General features: G+C 38.3%; 1 protein-coding gene across 2 annotated transcripts in view; it reads right to left on the reverse strand.

The window, feature by feature from the left end:
• UNC79 (unc-79 homolog (C. elegans)) overlaps positions 1–22,540 on the reverse strand; it is a 357,370-nt gene that overhangs the window by 267,460 nt on the left and 67,370 nt on the right. The window contains exon 1 of one of the 2 annotated variants that reach the window (XM_011951564.1): positions 115–290. The exons of the other annotated variant lie outside the window; for it this stretch is intronic. Coding sequence (XP_011806954.1) covers positions 115–136 — 22 coding nt within the window. The 5' untranslated portion in view covers positions 137–290. Of the gene's footprint in view, positions 1–114; positions 291–22,540 lie in introns of those variants that run through there. 2 annotated transcript variants of the gene reach the window in all.

The following is a 22,540-nucleotide window of genomic DNA, read 5'->3' on the forward strand; positions in this document are numbered from 1 at the left end:
AGCCCCCACCCCCGCACCAGCACAATGCCAAGGTCTCCCAGCCGCCGCAAACGCCGCAGCTGCAATAGCTCCCAGCCGAGGCCGGGCCGGAATGCCGGGCCGGCTGCTACTTACACTGCTCCGCTTTGGTGGACATGGTGCTGTCCAGATGGAAAGGCTTTGCCCCAAAATCTGTGTCGTGTGAGCTCCCTCGCTCCGCCAGCGATGTTGCGAGGAAAAGAGTGCATACCCCCCACCCCCCACCCCCTCGCTTTCCCCCTCCCTTAGGCCCGTGTCGCTACCATTCGGACAAAACGCACATCAAATTGCAGAATTCGGTCCCGGAAGGTTAGGAAATCGCCCCCGGAGAAATGGGTGGGATTTAATAGGCGGCCAAAGGCTTCCTGTCCGTCCCCTCCTGGAGCTGCCCGCGTTGATGTGGGCGGGGAGACCGAAAGGAGAGAGCAGGATGCGGCTCCTGGTGAAATGGGAAAATGGGCTCGACCGGGGGAGGAGTATTTCCATTCATAAGGCGCACGGAGGGGACGGGTGTTTCCCAGAGAAAAGCCTCTTAAAGCGCCGGAGTCCCCGACCATTTGGATCTCCCATTGGCGTTCTCCGGGCCTGTAAATCCTGCTCCCGGAGCAGCCCCCGGAACCTCAGCGGGGTGACCGGAGAGGGACCCAGGTGCGTCCCACGCTTCGTCTCAACCTCCAGGAGGAAGGAGAGGGAGGCGGATCCGGGGCGGGCTGGAGCGCCGGGGCCGGAGGGCGCGAGGATGCTCCTGAGGACTGCGAGGAAGGAAATGCAGGAGGAACCCTCAGCATGGCTTCCCGGCGCGCTGCGGTTCCTGCCCTCGCCTCCCCTCTGCGATGGGCTCTCCTGCTGATGATTGAGGATGGCAGGTCCCACTGCCAGGGGGCTGTGACAAGACATTAGAAGTTGGGGCTGGAGGAAGGAGGAGATTTCCACGGACGGTGAAGCTGGAAGGGCCACAGAAAAGGAAGATGAAAGACTGGAGACAGGAAGACCCCAGGTGTGCTCCCTTGCAGCCATCCCAGCTGGACAGGGGCACATTAGGAAGCCCCTCGACTGGAAAACCGAAGCCAGCGGGAAAGGAAGGCAATAGACGAGGGCATCGTGCATATTAATAGGAAGATGCCCAAAGAATCCACTACAGAATGGAGAGACACTTGGAGTCGGGAAGAACCAGATTCAGGAACCATTTTTACCACTTACTCACTCAAGGACCATCTTCTAATCTCCCTACACTTCCGGTTCTTTATCTGTAAAATGGGAACATTAAAACTTGCCCCGTCATCTGAAGAGTTACTGGGCAGATCGAATGGATGCGCAAGTCCTTGTAAACTAAAAGTATGGCACAATCGCCAACTATTATGTCCATTCTTCATTCAAATAGTTTAATGTGTTAAAGCTGAGGGGCAATAGTCACATAAGACCATTATAATGGTCACAGCAGGTTACTTTAGTAAAAGTTACAGGAACAGAACTGTAAGTGTTGACAATGACTTTTAATGCTGATAAATCAATGTTTTTCCACTTCAGAAAATAAAAGGTCCTATTCAGGGAAAGAATTTTAAATTCTGTGTAGTATATACAAACTATTCAGGTGAAATCTTGCACAATTAAGAAAAAATTATGAACAAACATCAAGGAGAGATGCTTCTGAGTAGCAAAAAAAAAAAAAAAAAAATCTACAAACAATAGGGAAACTGCCCATAATGATGCACACACAGTACTCAAGTTTCATGGTATTTGCAAAAATGTTCATAAAGGTTAGTGAATTGGCTCTTTGAGTTGCATATGTGACTGGACTCTGTCATCTTGCTGATTGGCAGGTTGGTCTGGCTAATCAGCTATCATTCCATGTGATTGTTCACTCCCAAAACCACATTCCAAAGAGAAGTTCCATTTATTAGTAAAAGATAAATGATATGTGAAGCATGATGCCAAAGAGTTCGTTTTGAGTAAAAATAAATTGGAATCATTCTGAAGAAAATATGAATATCATGAACATTCCTGAGAAGATGACAAACACTTTGTATGACTAAAAGAAAGCTCAATGGGTTATTCAGAAATTTCTCGGAAGCCTGAGGCTTTGATAAAGAAAACAGTAATTGGAAATTAACACACATGAGAAAAAGGTGTCTTGGATAGTACAGAAACAAACAACAAAGTATGTGCTGGAAAGCTATTATCCCCTCATCTGCTTAACAATCTTTCATTTGTCATCAATTAACCCTCCCATTACTCAGTTAAGAGAGTATAATGGTGTTAAGTCATGGACTGAGGAGTTACACAGCCTGGGTTTGAATTCCAGCTTTGCCTCTCATGATCTGTGTAACCTTGTGCAAGCTACTTAACTTCTCCATGCCTCAATTGCCTTACCTGAAAAATGGTCATATGATAGTCACATTAAACGTTGTCAGGAATAAATAAGTATACATATGAGAATCTAGAACAATGACACATATGAGTGATGGCTTCTATTAACATTACTGCTCAAACTCCTCAAATGCACCTAGTCCATTCAGGTTTGTTCTGATGCTTCGGACCCTCCAAAGCCTGATAGCATCCATATAATTGAGACTCTAATCATCAACCTAGGCACTCACAGCTTCAGCCTTCTGCCATGCCCATTAACTCACTAACCTGGGCCATATCCATTACTCAGTTTCTCCATTCCAACATATGGCCTTACTACTTCAATGAACTCCCTCACCTTTCCTTATATCTCCACCTACCTCAATCCTTCCTGCTTAGTTTTCTTCTGTTGCAGAGGTAGTGCCTCTTCTCATTGCCAGATGCAATGGTTTTTTTTTTTAACTAAACCTATGCCTCTAATTATACACATTCTTATTTATTCTAGAATTTGCTATTTTAATTATCTTTCTTTTTCCCAGCATTTTAAGTCTCATCTTTTCAATGGATTTTCCCATCCTACTTGCAAACATGCAAAAATTTTTCATCCTCAAAAAGCTGTGCCTATCATCTTACTGAATAAGTGGCCTCCATTTCTCCATTCCCTCACTACCCTACTTGCTATCAAATTGTGGCTGAAACAGGTTGCTTCAATAGTCACTAATAATTTCCTAATAGTAAATTCCAGTTGCTTTATCTCTTGGTGACTAATGCCAGCATTTGAAATTTCTCCCTGTTTCTTTTTGAAATTCCCTCTTACCTTGACTTCTATAACATAATGCTCTTCAAAGTCTTCTCCAAACTTTTTGCCCATTCTATTGTTTAATGAAGTACTTCAAACATAGAAATACTTGAAAAATCATGAACACTAATGTTACCACTACCCAGTCTCATCAAATCTTAATATTTTGTCACATTGCATTACTTTTCAGAAATAAAACATTAGAGACATTAGAAGCCCCCACAAAAATTATTCTAAATTTGTGGTTATGTCCTTATATTTTATATTATTTATTTATTTGTTCAGCAACTACTTATTGAGTGCCTATATATGTGAAACACTGCTCTAGGAACTTGTTATAACTAGCAAACAGAGAAGACAAAAAATAATCTCTGCTTCTTAAAATTAATTTTCTAGTGGGAAAGACAAAAAATAAGTAAAACATACAGTATATTAAGTGCTGACAAGTACTAAAAAGAAAAATATTAAACAAAGGGAAGGAGATAGTTTGTATTGAAAGGGCTGAAATTTTAAATAAGATAAAATTTTAGATAGGGTAATTACATACACACCATATATGTCTATTTCCATAAGCAACATATATTATTTTACATGTTTTTTAAATTTTCTATAATTAATACCACACTATACATATATTTTTAAAACTTAACACTTCATGCTCAACATTCCATTTTGGCTTAATTATGTTTATTAAACACTATGCGTGAGGAACGCCCCATGCACTTAGTGACTAAAGACGCCAATAGTATAGTCACACCTTGATTGACCTGAAATGCCAAAATACATAGTTAAAAGCAATTACAGCTGCTAGAAAGTGAAGGGAGAACTATGAGAAACAGAGAGCCACAGTAAAGGAGATATCACCTATTTACTTCTGCCAAATATCTAGCTGATCTCTGAACCACACATGAAAAACCCAACTAGGGATACAAGAACTAAACTGATATTCAATAAACTGATAGTTTATAGTTGATATCCCATTAAGTTAGTTACCTGCTAAAAAAAAAAAAAAAAAGTCAACACTCTTGAGAGGAAAATAACAGAATACAGAGTCTCCACAGCACTAAAATCACAATGTCCAGGATACAATCCAAATTTACATGACACACAAAGAAACAAGGAAATGTGACCCACTTGACCCATTGTGAAGAAAAAAGACAATAGAAAATGAACCCAAGATGATCCAGATGTTATCATTAACAAAGATTTTAAATCATGTAAGTCTGCTCAGTGCAGTGAAAAAAAAATGCTTATAATGATTGTAAAGATAAGGATGTCAGTAGAGAAATTGAGACTATATTTTTTGAAAAGCCAATTGGAAATTTTAGAACTCAAAAGCACAATATGTGACATAAAAAATTCACTAGATGATACTAATGCCAGGGTGTAGAAAATAGATGAAATATCAAGTAAGCTTAAAGATAAATCACTATTAATTATCCAATCTGAAAAACAGATAGAAAAAAATAATAAGAAAAGGAACAGAGCCTGGGGCCTGTGAGACAATAACAAAAAGTATAACATACAATTATACTCACAGAAGAAGAGGATAAAAATACTAATAATATATTAATATATTATTTTAAAATATTGAAGAACAAATATTTAAGGAAATAATGGCTGAAAATTTTCCAAAATTTGGTGACAAAAAAAATTTACAGATGTAAACAGAAGTACAAACCCCCAAACAGGAAAAATATCATGAAAGTCAAGCCTTAAGCACTTCAGATTCAAAATGTTGAAAAACAAAGATAAGGGAAGATATTAGAACCAACCAGAGAAGAATGATACACAATGACACACATTACATACAGGGAACATCAATGCAAATTAACACTGACTTCTAATCAGAAACAATGGATATCAGAAGATAATAAACTAACATGTTCACTATACTAAAAAGAAAGAGAAAACTGTCAATGCAGTGGCATATTTGGCACACACAAAAAAATCCTTCATAATGAAAATAAAATAAAAATATTTTCAGATGGAAGAAAACTAAGAGAATTTGCTACCAGCAGACTTGCACTATACAAAATAGTAATGGAAGTTCTTCAGGCTGAAGGAAAATGATACCAGACGAAAATGCAGACTTTCTCCCTCTACGGATTGTTTTTCACTTTGTTTATGGAGTCTTTAACTGAACAGAAGTTTTAAAATGTAAATGTAGCCAAGTTTAACCTTTTTTTTTTTTTTTTTTTTTTTTTTGAGACAGAGTTTTACTCTGTTGCCCACCCTGGAGTGCAGTGGTGTGATCTCGGCTCACTGCAGCTACAATCTTTCCAGGCTCAGGTAGTCCTCCCACCTTAGGCTCCTAAGTAGCTGGGACTACAGGCACATGCCACCATCCCCAGCTAATTTTTTGTGTGTTTTTTGTAAAGACAGGGTTTTGCCATGTTGCCCAGGCTGGTCTTAAATTCCTGGGCTCAATTGTGAGCTACCATGCCCAACCTACCAATCTTTTTCTTTACAGTTTGTGCTTTCCTATACCCAAGGTTGTAAACAGATTCTTATATTTCATTCTAAAAGTTTTGAAGTTTTACTTTTCACATTTAAGTGTTTGTTTCAACTTAAATTTATGTTTATGTTTATGTGTGAAGTGGAGTCTGCTTCTTCCCCTATGAGTAAGTAGCATCTTAACCATTTATTAAACTCCTTCCCAAAAGTTTCTAATTCCATTCCAACTTGGTCATAAGTCAACTTTTTAATGTATATATGAGGCTATTTGCCAGCTTTGTATTCTGGACTACAGGTATGTTTGCACCTGCCTGTTTAACCATACTGTCTTAATAACGATAGCTTTATAATAAATCTTTATAAGGCAATTCCTCCCAACTATGCTTATTCTTCAATCTTTATCTTGGCTATATTTCACCTTTTTGCCTACTGCATCCCCATCCAAACATAATCTTGAATTGTAATTCCCAAAATCCCCATGAATTAGTGGGAGGTAATTCAGTCATGGGGGCGGTTACCCCCATGCTACTGTTCTTGTGATAGTGAGTTCTCACAAGATCTGATGGTTTTATAAGGGGCTTTTCCTCCTTTTGCTCAGCACTTCTCCTTCCTGTCATCATGTGATGAAGGACATGTTTGCTTCCCCTTCCACCATGATTGTGAAGTTTCCTGAGGCCTCCCCAGCCATACGGAGCTGTGAGTCGATTAAACCTCTTTCCTTTATAAATTACCCAGTCTCAGGCAGTCCTTTATAAAGCAGCATGAAAATGGACTAATACACCTTCCATGTGAATTTTATTAGTTCCAATTTTTAATTTTTGAAGATACATAGTAGGTGTATATATTTATGGATTACATGAGATGTTTGGACATAAGCATGCAATGTGTAATAAGCACATCAGGTTAAATGGTGTATTCATCACCTCAAGCATTTATCCTTTGTGTTATAAGCAATCCAATTATATTCTTTGTTATTTTTAAATATGCAATTATTTTTTACTATAGTCACTCTACTGAGCTAGCAAATACTAGATCTTATTCATTATTTCTAACTATTTTTTGTATCCATTAACTCTCCCCCATTGCCCCTCCACCCCCACTGTCCTTCCCTGCCTCTGTTAACCATCCTTCTACTCTCTATCTCTATGAGTTCAATTGTTTTAATTTTTAGCTGCCACAAATAAATGAGAACATGTGAAGTTTTTCTTTGTGCCTGGCTATGTCACTTAGCATAATGACTTCTAGTTCCATCCATGTCATTGCAAATGGCAGGATCTCATTCTTTTTCATGGCTGAATAGTACTCTCTTGTGTATATGGACCACATTTTTTGTATCTGTTTATCTATTTATAGACACTTAGGTTGCTTTCAAGTCTGGCTATTGTGAATAGTGCTGCAATAAACATGAGAGTACAGATATCTCTTCAATGTAATGTTTTCCATTATTTTGGGTATATACCTAGAAGGAGGATTGCTGGATCTTAAGCTCTATTTTTAGGTTTTTGAGGAAACTCCAACTGTCTTCCACAGTGGTTGTACTAATTTACATTTCCACCAAGAGTGCACGAGGGTTCCCTTTTCTCCACATCCTCTCCAGCATTTGTTTTTGCCTGACTTTTGGATAAAAGCCATTTTAACTGGGGTGAGATAATATCTCATTGTAGTTTTGATTTGCATTTATCTGATGATCAGTGATGTAGAGCACTTTTTCATATGCCCGTTTGCCATTTGTATGACATTTTTTGAGAAATGTCTATTTAAATATTTTGCCCACTTTTGAATTGGATTACTAGATTTTTTTCCTATAGAGTTGTTTGAACTCCTTATATATTCCGGTTATTAACCCCTTATCAAATGGGTAGTTTGAAATATTTTCTCTCATGCTGTGGGTTATCTCTTCACTATGATGATTGTTTCTTCTGCTGTGCAGAAGCCTTTTAACTTGATGTAATCCCATTTGTCCATTTTTGCTTCAGTTGCCTGTGCCAGTGGGATATTACTCAAGAAATTTTTGCCAGTTCAGTGTCCTAGAAACTTTCCCCAATGTTTTCTTTTAGTAGTTTCATTGTTTGAAGTCTTAAATTTAAGTCTTTAAAACATTTTGATTTGATTTTTGTATATGGTGAGAAATAGGAGTCTAGTTTTATTCTTTCACATGTGGATATCCAGTTTTTCCAGCACCATTTATTGAAGACAGTGTTCTTTCCTCAATAAATATTCTTGGTAGTTTTGTCAAAAATGAATTCACTGTACATGTATGGCTTTATCTCTAGCTTCTCTATTCTGTTCCATTGTTCTATGTGTCTGTTTCTATGCCAGTACCATGCCATTTTGGTTACTGTAGCTCTGTAGTGTAAGTTAAAGTCAGGTAATGTGATTTTTCCAATTTTGTTTCTTTTGCTTAAGATAGCTTTGGTTATTCTGGGTCTTTTGTGGTTCCATATAAATTTTAGAATTTTTTTCTATTTTTGTGAAGAATGTCATTGGTGTTTTGATAGGACTTGAATTGAATCTATAGATTGCTTTAAGTGGTATGCTCATTTTAACAATATTAATTCTTCCAGTTCACAAACATGGAATATCGTTGTCTTTTTTTGGTATCTTCTTCAATTTCTTACATCAATGTTTTATAGTTTCAGTGTAGAGATCTTTCACTTCTTTGGTTAAGTTAATTCCTAGGTATTTTATCTTATTTGTAACTATTGTAAATGGCATTATGTTCTTGATTTCTTTTTAAGATTGTCTGCTGTTGGCATGTGTTTGTATGTTGATTTTATATCTGGCAACTTTACTGAATTTGCTTATCCATTCATGTTTTTAATGTGAATGACATTGTTTAAATCGAGGTATATTCCTTCTGTAAACTAAAAATACAGTTTCTAAGGCCCCCCCAACCATTTGAATGAACCTCTTCTTTTGGCCAAGGACATTCCAAAGTTAACCTGAAAAACTGGTTCAGAACATGATGGAAAGGGAGGGGTCAGACATGCCTCATTACGCCCTCCTTCCTTTTGGAATTCAGGAACGGTCAACCAGTATTAACATCAACACAGACCTTAAGTCTGGTAAGAAACACTTATATTATCTCTGAAGCCAACTACCTGGAGGCATCATCTGCATGATAACCTTTGGTCTCCACAACCCCTTATCATTATAACCAAGATATTCCTTTCTATTGATTCCAGGTCTTTAGATAATAGCAACTATTTCAACCAACTGCCAATAAGAAAAATTTTAAATCTTCCTACAACCTGGTAGCCTGTGCTTCAAGCTACCCACCTTTCCAGACCAAACCAATGTAAATCTTACAGGTATTTATTGATGTATTATGTCTCCTTAAAAGGTATAAAAGCAGGCCATATCACAACTACCTTGGGCCCATATCATCAGGACCACCTGAGGCTGTGTTGTGTTATGGGTGTGTTCTTAACCTTGGCAAAATAAACTTCCTAAATTGAATGACACCTGTCTCGGATACTTTCGGGTTCACACTTGTATATCCAGTTTTATCAGAGTTTTTATCATGAAGGGATGTTGAATTTTATCAAATGCTTTTTCAGCATCAGTTGAAATGATCATATGGTTTTTATCCCTCATTCTGTTGATATGATGTCTCACCTGATTGATTTGTGTGTATGTTGAACTATCATTGCATCCCTGGGATAAATCACATTTGGCCATGATAAATAGACTTGATTTTTTTTTTAAAGCTATCTCCTACATGAAGGATAATCTTTTTTTAAGATGTGTTGTTGAATTTGGTTTGCTAGTATTTTGTTGAGGATTTTTGCATCAAATCATCAGTGATATTGGCCTATAGTTTTTTATTTTTTTTTATTTTTTTTTCTTTCTGATGTTTCTTTGTCTGGTTTGGTATCAGGGTAATACTGGCCTCATAGGATGTATTTGGAAGTATTCTCTCCTCCTCTACTTTTCCAAAATGCTTGAGGAGGATTGGTATTAGTTCTTTAAATGTCTGGCAGAATTCAGCAGTGAAACCATCAGGTTCCAGGCTTTTCTTTGCCTAGAGATTTTATTATGGCTTCAATCTCACTACTTGTTTTTGGTCTGTTCAGGTTTTGGATTTATTCATGGTTCAATTTTGGTAGGTTGTATGTGTCTATGAATTTATCCATTTCTTCTAGTGTTTCCAATTTACTGGCATATATTAATAGTTCTTCATAGTAGCCACTAAATACTCCTTTGAATTTCTGCGGTATAAGTTGTAATATCTCCATTTTCATCTCTGATTTTATTTATTTGAGTCTTCCCTCTTTTTTTCTTAGTCTGGCTACAGATTTGTCAATTTTGTTTATCTTTTCAAAAAGCCAAATTCTCGTTTCATTGATTTTTATATTGTTTTCTTCATATTAAATTCATTTATTTTTGCTTTGATCTTTATTATTTCTTTCTTCTACTAATTTTGGGTTTGGTTTGATCTTGATTTTCTACTTCTTCATGATGTATTATTAGGTTATTTATTTGAAGATTTCTTCTTCTATAATGTAGGCACTTATAGCTGGGAACTTCCATCTTCATACTGCTTTTGCTATATCTCATAGGTTTTGGTATAATGTGTTGCATTAACTTTTGTTTCAAGAAAATTTTCAATTTCTTTCTTAATATCTTTATTGACCCACTGGTCATTCAGAAGTATATTGCTTAATTTCCACGTGTTTGTATAGTTTCCAAAGTTCCTCTTGTTATTGATTTCTAGTTTCACTCCATTGTGGTCAGAGAAAGTGCTTGATATTATTTCAATTTTTTTGATGTTCTAACACTTGTTTTCTGACCTAATATATGGTCTATCCATGAGAATTATCCATGTGCCAAGGAAAAGAATGTGTATTCTGCAGCTGTTGCATAAAATATTCTGTAAATATCTACTAGGTCTGTTTGTTCTATAGTGCAGATTAAGCCCAGTGTTTCTTTGTTAATTTTCTGTCTGGAAGATCTGTCCAATGCTGAAAGTGGGGTGTTGAAGTCTTCAGCTATTATTGTATTGAGCTCTATTTCTTTCTTTAGCTCTAATAACATTTTCTTCATATATCTGGGTATTCCACTATTGGGTGCATATACATTTACTATATCCCCTTGCGGAATTGACCCCTTTATCATTATATAGTGGCCATCTTTGTCTCTTATAGTTTTTGTCTTGAATCTATTTTGTCTGATATAAATATAGCCACTCCTGCTCTTTTTGGTTTCCACTGGCATGGAATATTGTTTTCCATCCCTTTGTTTTCAGTCGATGTGTGTCTTTATAGGTAAAGTGTGTTTCTTGTAGGCAACAGATCATTAGGTCTTCTTCATTGATCTGTCCAGCCACTCCATGGCTTTTGATTGGAAAGTCTAGTTAATTTACATTCAATGTTATTATTGATAAGTAAGGACTTAGTCCTACCATTTTGTTATTTGCTTTCTGGTTGTTTTGTGGTCTTTGCTTCCTTCTTTTCTTCGTTCCTATCTTCCTTTTAGGGAAGATAATTTTCTCTGGTGGTACGATTTACTTATTTTAGTTTTTAAGGGATGAATAATAGAGAGTGATTAGGTTATTTTATTTTACTTAGTTATTTTTAATTCTTTTTTGTTCTTTTATAAAGACAGGGTCTCACTATGTTGCCCAAGCTGGTCTGGAACTTCTGGCCTCAAGCAATCCTCTTAAAGTGCTAGTTCGCCTCCTAAAGTGGCCTCCTAAAGTGCCAGTATTACAGGGGTGAGCCACCACACCTGGCCATGACAGTATGATTTAATTCCTTGCTTTTAATTTTTTGTGTATCCTTTATTTGTTTTTTATTTAAGGTTACCATGAGGCTTACAAATACTATCTTATAACCCATTCTTGTAAGCTGATACCAACTTAACACTGTTTGCATAAGTAAACAAACAAGCAAAAAGAAAACTAATAAAACTCTACACCTTAACTTCATCCCCCTGCTTTTTAACTTTTTGTTGTTTCTATCTTATTATACTGCCTGTGTCTTGAAAAGCTGTAGTTATTATTTTGAGTGAGTTCATCATTTAGTCTTTCTAATTAAGAGTGGTTTACGGGCCAGATGTGGTGGTGCTGGCCTGTAAGCCCAGCCCTTTGGGAGGCCAAAGCTGGTGGATCACGAGGTCAGGAGTTCAAGACGAGCCTGGCCAAGGTGGTGAAACCCTGACTCTACTAAAAATACAAAAATTAGCTGGGCACGGTAGCAGGCAGCTGTAATCCCAGCTACTCGGGAGGCTGAGGCAGGAGAATTGCTTGAACCTGGGGAGTGGAGGTTGCAGTGAGCCAAGATTGTGCCACTGCACTCCAGCCTGGGTGACAGAGTGAGACTCCATCTCAAAAAAAAAAAAAAATGAGTGGTTTACACACCACAGTTACAGTGTTATAATACTCTATGTTTTTCTGTGTACTTACTATTAGCAGTGAGTTTTATACCATCAGATGATTTCCTATTGCTCATTAACATCCATTTTTTTCTGACTGAAGTACTCCCTTTAGCATGTTTTGTAGGACAGGTCTGGTATTGATGAAATCCCTCTGCTTTTGTTTGTCTGGGAAGGTATTTCTCCTTCATGTTTGAAGGATATTTTCACTGGATATGCTAGTCTAGGATAAAAGTATTTTTCCTTCAGCCGTTTAAATATTTCATGCCACCCTCTCCTGGTCTGTAAGGTAACACTGAATGTTGCAAACATAGAGAAAGATATCAACATCCAAGTACAAGAAGGTTGTAAGACACCAAGAAGATTTAACCCATAAAAGACTGCCTCAAGGCATTTTATAATCAAACTCCCAACAGTCAATATTGGAGCTATTTTATGTTATTTCTTTATTTTCTCCTGCTGCTTTTAGGAGCTTTTCTTTATCCTTGACCTTTGGCAGTTTGATTATTAAATGCCTTGAGGTAGTCTTCCTTGGGTTAAATCTGCCTGGTGTTCTATAGCCTTCTTGAACTTGGATATAGATATCTTTCCCTTAATTTGGGAAGTTCTCTGTTATTATCCCTTCAAATAAACTCTCTATCCCCATCTCTTTCTCCACCTCCTCTTTAAGGCCAATAATTGTTAGATTTACCCTTTTAAGGCTATTTTCTATATCCTATAGGCATGGTTCATTTTTTTTTTTTTTTTTTTTTTTTTTGAGACAGAGTCTCACGCTCTGTCGCCCGGGCTGGAGTGCAGTGGCCAGATCTCAGCTCACTGCAAGCTCCGCCTCCCGGGTTGACGCCATTCTCCTGCCTCAGCCTCCCGAGTAGCTGGGACTACAGGCGCCCACCACCTCGCCCGGCTAGCTTTTTGTATTTTTTTTAGTAGAGACGGGGTTTCACCGTGTTAGCCAGGATGGTCTCGATCTCCTGACCTTGTGATCCGCCAGTCTCAGCCTCCCAAAGTGCTGGGATTACAGGCTTGAGCCACCGCGCCCGGCCGGTTCATTGTTTTTTATTCTTTTTTCTTTTATCTTCTCCATGTATTTTCAAATAGGCTGCCTTCAAGCTCACTAATTCTTTCTCCTGCTTGATCAATTCTGCTATTAAAAGACTCTGATGCAGTCTTCAGTACGTCAATTGCATTTTTCAACTCCAGAATTTCTGCTTGATTCTTTTTATTTCAATATTTTTGCTACATTTATCTGACAGAATTCTGAATTCCTTGTCTATGTTATCTTCAATTTCTTTGAGTTTCCTCAAAACAGCTATTTTGAATTATCTGTCTGAAAGGCAACATATCTTTGTTTCCCCAGGATTGGTCCCTGGTGACTTATTTAACTCATTTGATAAGGTCATGTTTTTCTGGATGGTCTTGATACTTACAGGTGTTTGTCTGTGTCTGGACATTGAAGAGATAGGTATTTATCAGTTTCCTGGTCTGGTCTTGTTTGTGTCCATCCTTCTTGGGAAGGCTTTCCAGGTATTCGAGAGGACTTGAGTGCTGTGATCTAAGCTGTATCTGTATTAAGGGGCACCCCAGGCCCAGTAATGCTGTGGTTCTCACAGACTCATACAGGTACCACCTTGGTTGTCTTAGAAGAGATCTGGAAGAATTCTGTGGATCACAAAGCTGAGACTCTTGTTTTCTTCCCTTACTCTCTGTCAAAAAAATAGAGTCTCTCTTTCTCTGTTTTCAGCTGCCTAGGGCTGGAGGTGGAGTGACACAAGCCCCCACTGTGGTCAACACTACCAGGACTGCACTGGGTCAGCACAGCACTGGGCCTCAACCCAAGGCTGACGATAACCACTACCTGGCTATCACCTACGTTCCCTCAAGACCCTGGGGCTCTACAATCAGCAGGCAGGGAAGCCAGCCAGGCCTCTGTTCTTCTCTTCAGGGCAGCAAGTTCCCCCAGGTCCTGAGTGGGTCCAGAGGTGACATCCAGGAGCTAGAGACTAGAGTCAAAAACCTTAGAAGTCTAGCTGGTGTTCTATTGTACTGCAGCTAAGGTGGCACTCAAATCAGAAGACACAGTCCTTTCCACTCTTGTTTCACCTTTCTACAGGCAGAGGGGCCTCATCCTGTGACCACCAACCCCACAGGCCCCTGGGGAGTACTGTGAAGCTACCACCAATACTCCCTTAAGGCCCAAGAGCTCTTCAGTCAGCTTGTGGTGAATGCTGCCTAGCCTGGGACTCACCCTTCAGGGCAATATGCTCCCGTCTGACTCAGGGTAGGCCCAAAAATGCCATCCAGGAGTCAAGACCTCGAACTGGGGACCCCAAGAGCCTGCTTGGTGCTCTATTCCCCTGTGGCTGAGCTGGTATATATGGAGCAAGATGAAGTCTGTTTTTCTTTTCCCTCCACTTTCCTCAAGCAGAAGGCATCTCTCCCCATAGCCACCACAGTTAAGAATGTGCTGAGTCTCACCTGAAGCCAGAAAGTCTCAGAGTTTCACCCACGGCCCACAGCGTACTTCCTGGGCATCACTGTTGGTTATTCAAGGATCAAAGGCTCTTTAGTTAGCAGACAATGGGTACTGCCAGGACTGAGTCTTTCCCTTCAAGGCAGCAGGCTCCCTTCTGGCCCAGGAGGTGTCAAGAAATGTAATCCAGGAGCCTAGAAAGGGGGCCTCATTACTTTGACCATTGCCCTATTCTACTGTGGCTGAGCTGGTATCCAAGATGCAAGACAAAGTCCTCTTTACTCTTCCCTCTCTTCTCCTCATGTGGAAGGAAGGGACCTCTTTTGAAGCCATGAGCTGTGCAGCCTGGGGTTGTGGGAGGGGTGGCACAAACACTCCCCTAGCTGCCCCAGCTGGTGTCTCAGTAAGTGGCATGCCCCCCAAGCCCACTGGCTCTGATCTCAGTTCAGCACTAAGACTTATCCAGGAGTTCCTTGCAGCCTAGTGTGCCTTTCAAGTTTAATGAAGGTCCCAGAGCACTCTATCCCTAGGTGGCAAGGCTTGCCAGAACTAAACTTCAGACTGCTGGGATGGGCAATTCCCCTCTGGCTAGGGCTGGTTTAAATACTTCCTCTGTGGGCGGACGTCAGCTGAGTTCAGCCTGGTATTGCTTTTTGCTATGACACAGCAGAACTAAGTTTAATGTAATGTTTCACAATTGCTGCACTCACCCACTCCCAAGTGTCCAGATTCTCTCTCCCTGCCATGCAGCCACTGCTGGGTGAGAGAGGAAGGGTGATGTCAGTGATTCAAAACTCTTTTCTACCCTCTTCAATGCTCCTTTCAGTGATATGAAGTTAAAACCAGATACTGTGAGTGATCACCTAATCTTTGGTGCCTATGCAGGTGCTTTTTGTGTATAAATAGTTGTTAAATTGGTGTCTTTATTGGGGGAATGATTAGTGAAGCCTCTATTCAGCCATCTTACTCCACCCCTTCTACTCATGTAAATTTTAGAATCAACTTATCAAATTACATTTTAAAACCTTTTGAAATTTTTAATGGAATTGCATTGAATGTATGAAATAATTTAGAGATAATTTATATCTTGAGTGTTTTTATTCATGGGAATGATGTCTCTTTCCATATATCTTGATATTTTATTTTTTATATGTTTTCATTTATTTATTTATTTTACAGACAGGGTCTTGCTCTGTCACCCAGGCTGTAGTGCAGTAGTGCTATCATACCTCACTGCAGCCTCGAACTCCTGGCCGCATGGGATCCTTCTACCTCAGCCTCCCAAGTAGCTGGAACTACAGAAGCATGCCACCAGACCTGGCTAATTTATTTTTATTTTTGGAGAGATGGAGGTCTCACTGTGTTGTCCAGGCTGGTCTCAAATTCCTGGCCTCAAGTGATTCTCCTGCCTTGGCCTCCCAAAGCACTGGAATTATAGGTATGAGCCACTGCACCTGGATATACCTAGCTTTTCAATAATATGCTGTAGTTTTCTTCATAAGAGTCTTGAACATCTTTTGTCAAGTTTATTTATAAGTACCTCATAATTTTATTGCTATTTTGAATTGAACATTGTTTCATATTATATTTCAAATTATTATTGAGATATAGAAAGAATATTGATTTTAGGTTGATCTTATATCTAACAACCTTGCTCATCTCTCTTATCAGTTCTAATACTTTGTAGATTCTCCAAAATGTTCTACATAAACAAGCTTAGCATCTACAAATAATGAGAGTTTTGACTTGTACTTACAATTATTATAATTATTATTCAACCTTATTACCTTGGATAAGATCTCCAGAACAATACTGAATAAAAGCAGTATAGTGAATCCTTTCCTTATTCCTAATTTTATTGACAAAGTGTTTAAAATTCATCACTCAATTTGTTATGCTTATTGTAGGACATTTTTATAGATGTGGTTGAGGAAGTTTTCTTCTATCATATTAAGCTAAGAGTTTTTGGTGATAAAATTTTATTGCATTTTTAAATAAAGGTTTTATTAGGCAGTTAGTACAGAGTTCCCATATACCCTCTCTTCCCCTCCCACATCACATACACCAAGTTTTTCCCATTACTAACATCTTGCTTCAATGTGGTATATTTGTTATAACTGATGAACCAGTATTGATACAGTATTTTTATTTTTATACTTTGTGGGGTTTTTTTTAAGACAAGATCTCACTCTGTTGCCTAGGCTAGAATGCAGTGGTGCAAACATTGCTTAATATGGCCTTGGCCTTCTGGGCTCAAGCAATCTTCCCACCTCAGCCTCCTTAATAGCTGGGACCACAGGCATGCACCACCATGCCCAGTTGGTTTTTTATTTTTTGTAGAGACAGGGTCTTTTCATGTTGCCTAGGTAGCCTTGAACTCCTGTGCTCAGGTGAGCTTCCCACCACGATCTCCCAAAGTACTGGAATCACAGGCATGAGCCACTGCACCTGTTCTTATTATGGTATTATTAACTAAAGTCCATAGTTTACTTTAGGCTCTTTTATCAGTACAATTTTAGAGATAAGCCAGTCAAAGGTATTCTTCATCTTTCTTAGTGTTTTCTATTTCTAGCATTTCCTTTAGATGCTTTTAGAGCTTCCATCTCTCTACTTATATTACTCGTGTGTTCTTTTTTTGCTGTTCACTTTCTCTATTAGAGCCCTTAGCATATTAATCATACTTATTTTAAATGCCCAGTCTAATCATTCCAAAGTTTCTACCCTATTTGAGTCTGGTACTGATGCTTGCTTTGTCTTTTCAGACTGTGTTTTTTCTTGCCATTTATTATGTCTTGTAATGTTTTGTTGAAAACCAGACATAATGCGTTGAGTAATAGTAATTATAAGCATACAGGCCTTTACTGTGCAGTTTTATGCTTATTTGGCTGGGAGTTAGGCTGTGCTTAATGTTGGCTGTAACTGTAGGTGTCAGAGCCTTCAATTTCCTCTAATGCTCTTGTTTTGTCTCCTTTGTTCACTTTGAGTTCCCTAAAAATGCCTTCTTAAATAGTCTGTGTCTTTCAACTCTCTTCCTTGTAATCTTGTTAATATGCTATAGCCCTGTTATGTGGTAGTAAGGTACTGGGGAGGAGAAGTATTCTATAATCTTATGATTAAATCTCCAGTTTTTTTAATGGGCCAAATTTTCTGGACTGAGACCTTCCAAATTGTTTCTTACCTTTTTTTCCCCTGCGTTTCTATGAGATGGAAAGACTAAAGTGCACTCCAATTGCCTGACTGCCCTTCCCCTAACACAGATAAGGCCTGGTAGTTTCCTTTAAGGACAGGCCTTTGTTAGAGAGAACAGATGTATTTTCCTATCCCCCTGCCAAAGGCATGAGATTTTTCTCAGCTCTTTATCATGAGAACCTGGTGGTGCTCCTAGAGATAAAACTTATGAAAGTGGGTGTCCTCCCCACAAGTCTAGGTCCTCAGAAGTTTTTATGTCTCAAGTTAGTCCATAAGCCTCCAGCAGTTTGTCAATTATTGTTTAAGTATTTCTATCAGGTATTGCATTTAGAGGCTTCTGCTCCCTGTAACCTGTGATTCTCTGTATTTGCCTATCTCTCTAGTTTGGGGGTTTGTGGTATAATGAGTTGAATAGTATCCCCCCAAAATGTATGTCTACCAAGACCTTAGAAGGCGAACTTACTTGGAGATAAGGTCTTTGCAGATGTAATCAAGTTAAGATGAGCTCATACGGGGTTAGAGTGGGCCATAAATGTAATAACCGGCATCCCATAGAAAGAGAGAAGACACAGAGACATACACAGGAAATAAATTCATGGAAAGATGGAGGCAGAAATTGGAGTGATGCAGCTACAAAGCAAGGAATACCAAGATTGCTGGAGCCACCAGAAGCAAGGAAAAAGTGAAGAATTCCTCCCTAGAATATCTAGGGCTTCCATCTGCTGACACCTTGCTTTTGTTTAGACTTCTAGCCTCCAGAACTAGAACAGAATAAATTTTTGTTGTTTTAAGTCACCTAGTTTATAGTACTTTGTTATAGTCACTTAGGAAACTAATACATGCAGTTCGCCTTCTGACCCCTATTACCTGATAGATTTAAGAAAAGTTGCAGAGTTTCAGGTGATAACTATTATGAGATGAGTGATAACTATTATGAGATGAGTGATAACTTCCAAGCTCTTTGTATGTTAGAGCAGAACCCAAAAGTTTGTATTGAGTTTTAATAAATCATCCTTTAGGATGATCATAAGGTTTTCTGTCTGTTAGTAAGATGTATTATTTTAATAGATTTTCTCATTTCCTTGTTTTCTTTTTAGAGACAGGATCTCATCTTGTTGGCCAGGCTGGAATGCTATAGCATGATTATAGTTCACTGTGGCCTCAAGCTCCTGGGCTCAAGTGATTCTCGCACCTCAGCCTTCCAAGTAGCTGGGACTACAGGCACATGTTACCATGCCTGACTAATTTTCTTTTCTTTTTTTTTTTTTTTTTAGCTATGAGGTCTCACTATGTTGCCCAAGCTGGTCTCAAACCTCTGGACTCCAGAGATCCTCTTGCCTAAGACTCCCAAAATGCTGGAATAACAGGCATGAGCCACCATGCCCAGCTCATCAATAGATTTTCTAAAGAATCCTCATATCCCAGAAATAAACTTGATCCTAATATACTATTTTTTCTTAACACTGCTGAATTTGCTGTGTTAATTTTTTTTCTAGAATTTTTGCCCCTATGATGGAAAGTGACATTGGTTAACAATTTTCTCATCCAATTATAGTGTCAAAGCTATAGCAGTCTGAAAAAATGAACTGAATGGGTCTCCTTCTTTGTCTAATCACAGTTTATATAAAATAGGGATTAACTATTCCTTGATAGTTTGGGTGAATGGTGATCAGCCATCCTGCTTTGCCCAGGACTGTCCCAGCTCAGCATTAAAAGTCAATGTTCCAGAAATCACAAGTCCTGGACCAACCAGGATAGTTGGTCTCCTTAGTAGATGAAGCTCCACTGTTATTTTCTGATGTTGGGGAAAGTAGTGGAGAGATTACTCTCATGCTCTTCTATTTCTAGTTTCTTGAGTTAAACATTTAACTATTTTTAAATGTTCTTAACAAGTGCATTTGTTTTCCAGTATCACCTTAGCTGTATGCATTTCAGATTACATTTATTGTCATTTGATTCTCAATATTTTTGTAATTGACATTGTGAATTCCTCTTTAAATCAAACATACAGAATTTTTTTTCTTGTGGATTTCTAAATGGTGGCCCACAAATATGACCTGAATAACATCAGTTCTTTGAATTTTGAGACTTCTTTTATAACGTGGAAAGGTGATCAATTTTTGTAATGTTCTCAGATTACTTGAAGCATTTATATTATTTGTTTGTTGGAAAAGAGGGTTACTTTTGTTAACTTTGGATAGAAATTTTCTATATTTTGTTAATTTTTTATATGCTTGACTTAGTTTCTCTCACTTTGTGGTTTTTATTCATTTCTCCTTGTAATTCTGTCAGTTTTTAGTTATTGATATAACATTCAAAATATTATATGTAATATGTAAGGTTATGTTATTTAGGGTGAATGTAATTGTTAACATCTTCTTGTGGATTTTTTTTTTTTTTTTGAGATGGAGTTTTGCTCTTGTCACCCAGGCTGGAGTGCAATGGTGTGATCTCAGCTCACTGCAACTTCCACCTCCCAGGTTCAAGCAATTCTTCTGCCACAGCCTCCCAAGTAGCTGGGATTGCAGATGCCCGCCACCACACGCAGCTAATTTTTGTACTTTTAGTAGAGAAGGGGTTTCACCACGTTGGCCAGGTTGGTCCCGAATTACTGACCTCAGGTGATGTGCCCGCCTCGGCCTCCCAAAGTGCTGGGAGTACAGGCATGAGCCACTCCGACTCTTCTTGTGGATTTTTAAAATTACTATATTGCAGCCTCATTTATTCTTTCAAATGATTTTGCCCTAAATTCTAATTTCCAATATATATCTATATAAGCTTCTTAAAATTAGTGTTTTCATTAGAGTCAGCTTTGTATATAATAATTTTCCCTCCCTTTAAGTTTATCTAGCCTATGTTTGTCTCCTTTAAGAAGCAAATAGCCAAATTTTATTTTTTACTCAATTTGCTCTTCTTTCATTAAGAGTTGAATCTTTTTATGTTTATTCTGATATACTTAAGCTTATATTTCATACCTTATTTTATATAGTTTTTACTGCCCTTTTTTCTCCTTTTCTTCCATCTTACTTTTTTTTTTTTTTTTTTTTTGAGACAGAATCTGGCTCTGTCGCCCAGGCTGGAGTGCAGTGGCTGGATCTCAGCTCACTGCAAGCTCCGCCTCCCAGGTTTACACCATTCTCCTGCCTCGGCCTCCCGAGTAGCTGGAACTACAGGTGCCCGCCACCTCACCCGGGTAGTTTTTTGTATTTTTTTTAGCAGAGACGGGGTTTCACCATGTTAGCCAGGGTGGTCTTGATCTCCTGATCTCGTGATCCGCCCGTCTCGGCCCCCCAAAGTGCTGGGATTACAGGCTTGAGCCACGCCTGGACCATCTTACTTTCAATATAAATTTTTCTGTAATCCCTCCTTTTCCCCCTGCTCATTTGAAAAATATGGATTGTGTTTCTAGTGTTTTACTGATTACATATATATTATGTTACAATAATATATAATATATATTAAATTACAATAATATATAATATATATTAAATTTATATATATATATATTTATTTATTTTTTAAGAAAGTATCACTCTGTCATTCAGCCTGAAATGCAGTGGTGTGATCATAGCTCACTGTGGCCTTGAACTCCTGTGTTCAAGCAATCTTCCTACCTCAGCCTCCCAAGTAGCTGGGACTACAGGTGCATGATATCATGCCTGGCTAATTTTCTTTTAATGTTCATAGAAACAGGGTCTCACTGTGTTGCCCAGGGTCACATTTTTTAAATGAAATGTTTGCGAATTTTTTAACAAATTCTAAAACTATTCAGTATTTCAGTCCTCTTCCCAACTGAATGTGACTCCCTATTTTGTTACTGTTACTTAAGAGTTTCAGTTTGCCTTTAAAAATAAAACTCACCATTCTCTTGGTCAATAGCTAATTAAATTTACCAATGCATTTTATCAATTTCTGTACTCACAATTATTTCTTGCACACCGTCCCTTCCCCTGGGTTTACTTTCCTTTCTTACTGAAGTATATCCTTGATTATTTGTTTCCAAAAAGGTATACAGCTAGAAAACAGTCTTAGTCTTTCTTTATGTATCTGAAAATGTTTTTGCCCACACTCTTAGGTGGTATTTAACTGGATATAAGAGTCTAGCTCAAAGTCATTTTCCCTTCAACACTTTCAGGATGATATTTCATTGTTTTCTGGGATCCTTTATTGGTGAAAAGTTACATGTCACTCCAATTGCCTTTTTAAAAAATAATCTATTTTTTTTGGTGCTTCTTCTTGTGGTTGATAAAAAAAAATTTTTTTTAATCCACTTTTTCCCTCTCTGGTACCATTAGAATACTGTATTGATCATCAGTGTTCTGCAAATCCACTATGATGTGTCCTCATGTAGAATTATTTTACGCTGTTCGGTGTTGGAAACGCACTTTCTGTCTGAGGACTCATGGTTTTTGTAATGCTGAAAAACTGTCAAATCTCTTGTGAAAAGAAAATAAATCTCAGGACCCCAAAGTCACTAGGCTAAAGGGGAAAGTTAAGCTGGGAACTGCATCAGGCAAACCTGCCTCCCATTTTATTCCTAAATAAGATGGCTGCAAAGATAAAAAAGCTACCTACTTCCCTCACAATTTTCCCACAAAGAAATTCCTCGAGGACCTAAAGATCTTCACCCTAAAACAGTTCTGCTGAATTTCACTTTGACATTGTAAATTCATAGCTTATCTTCACAGGTGCAGGACAAAGGACAGAACTCAAAGTCATCCCTCTGTTTACACGAGAAAAATGCATATCTGATTGCTTCCTCTGTCCTGTTGTTTATGTAAAAATGCAGATTCACTGAGCCAGACTAAGGCATAAGTGACTATTCCTCTTACCCCCTCTCACATGTAAATTGAGTATTCAGTGAAAGGCTGACCGAAGACTCAAGA

This window comes from Colobus angolensis, unplaced genomic scaffold, assembly GCF_000951035.1.
Source record: "Colobus angolensis palliatus isolate OR3802 unplaced genomic scaffold, Cang.pa_1.0 Scaffold32, whole genome shotgun sequence".
Taxonomy (NCBI): Eukaryota; Metazoa; Chordata; class Mammalia; order Primates; family Cercopithecidae; genus Colobus; species Colobus angolensis.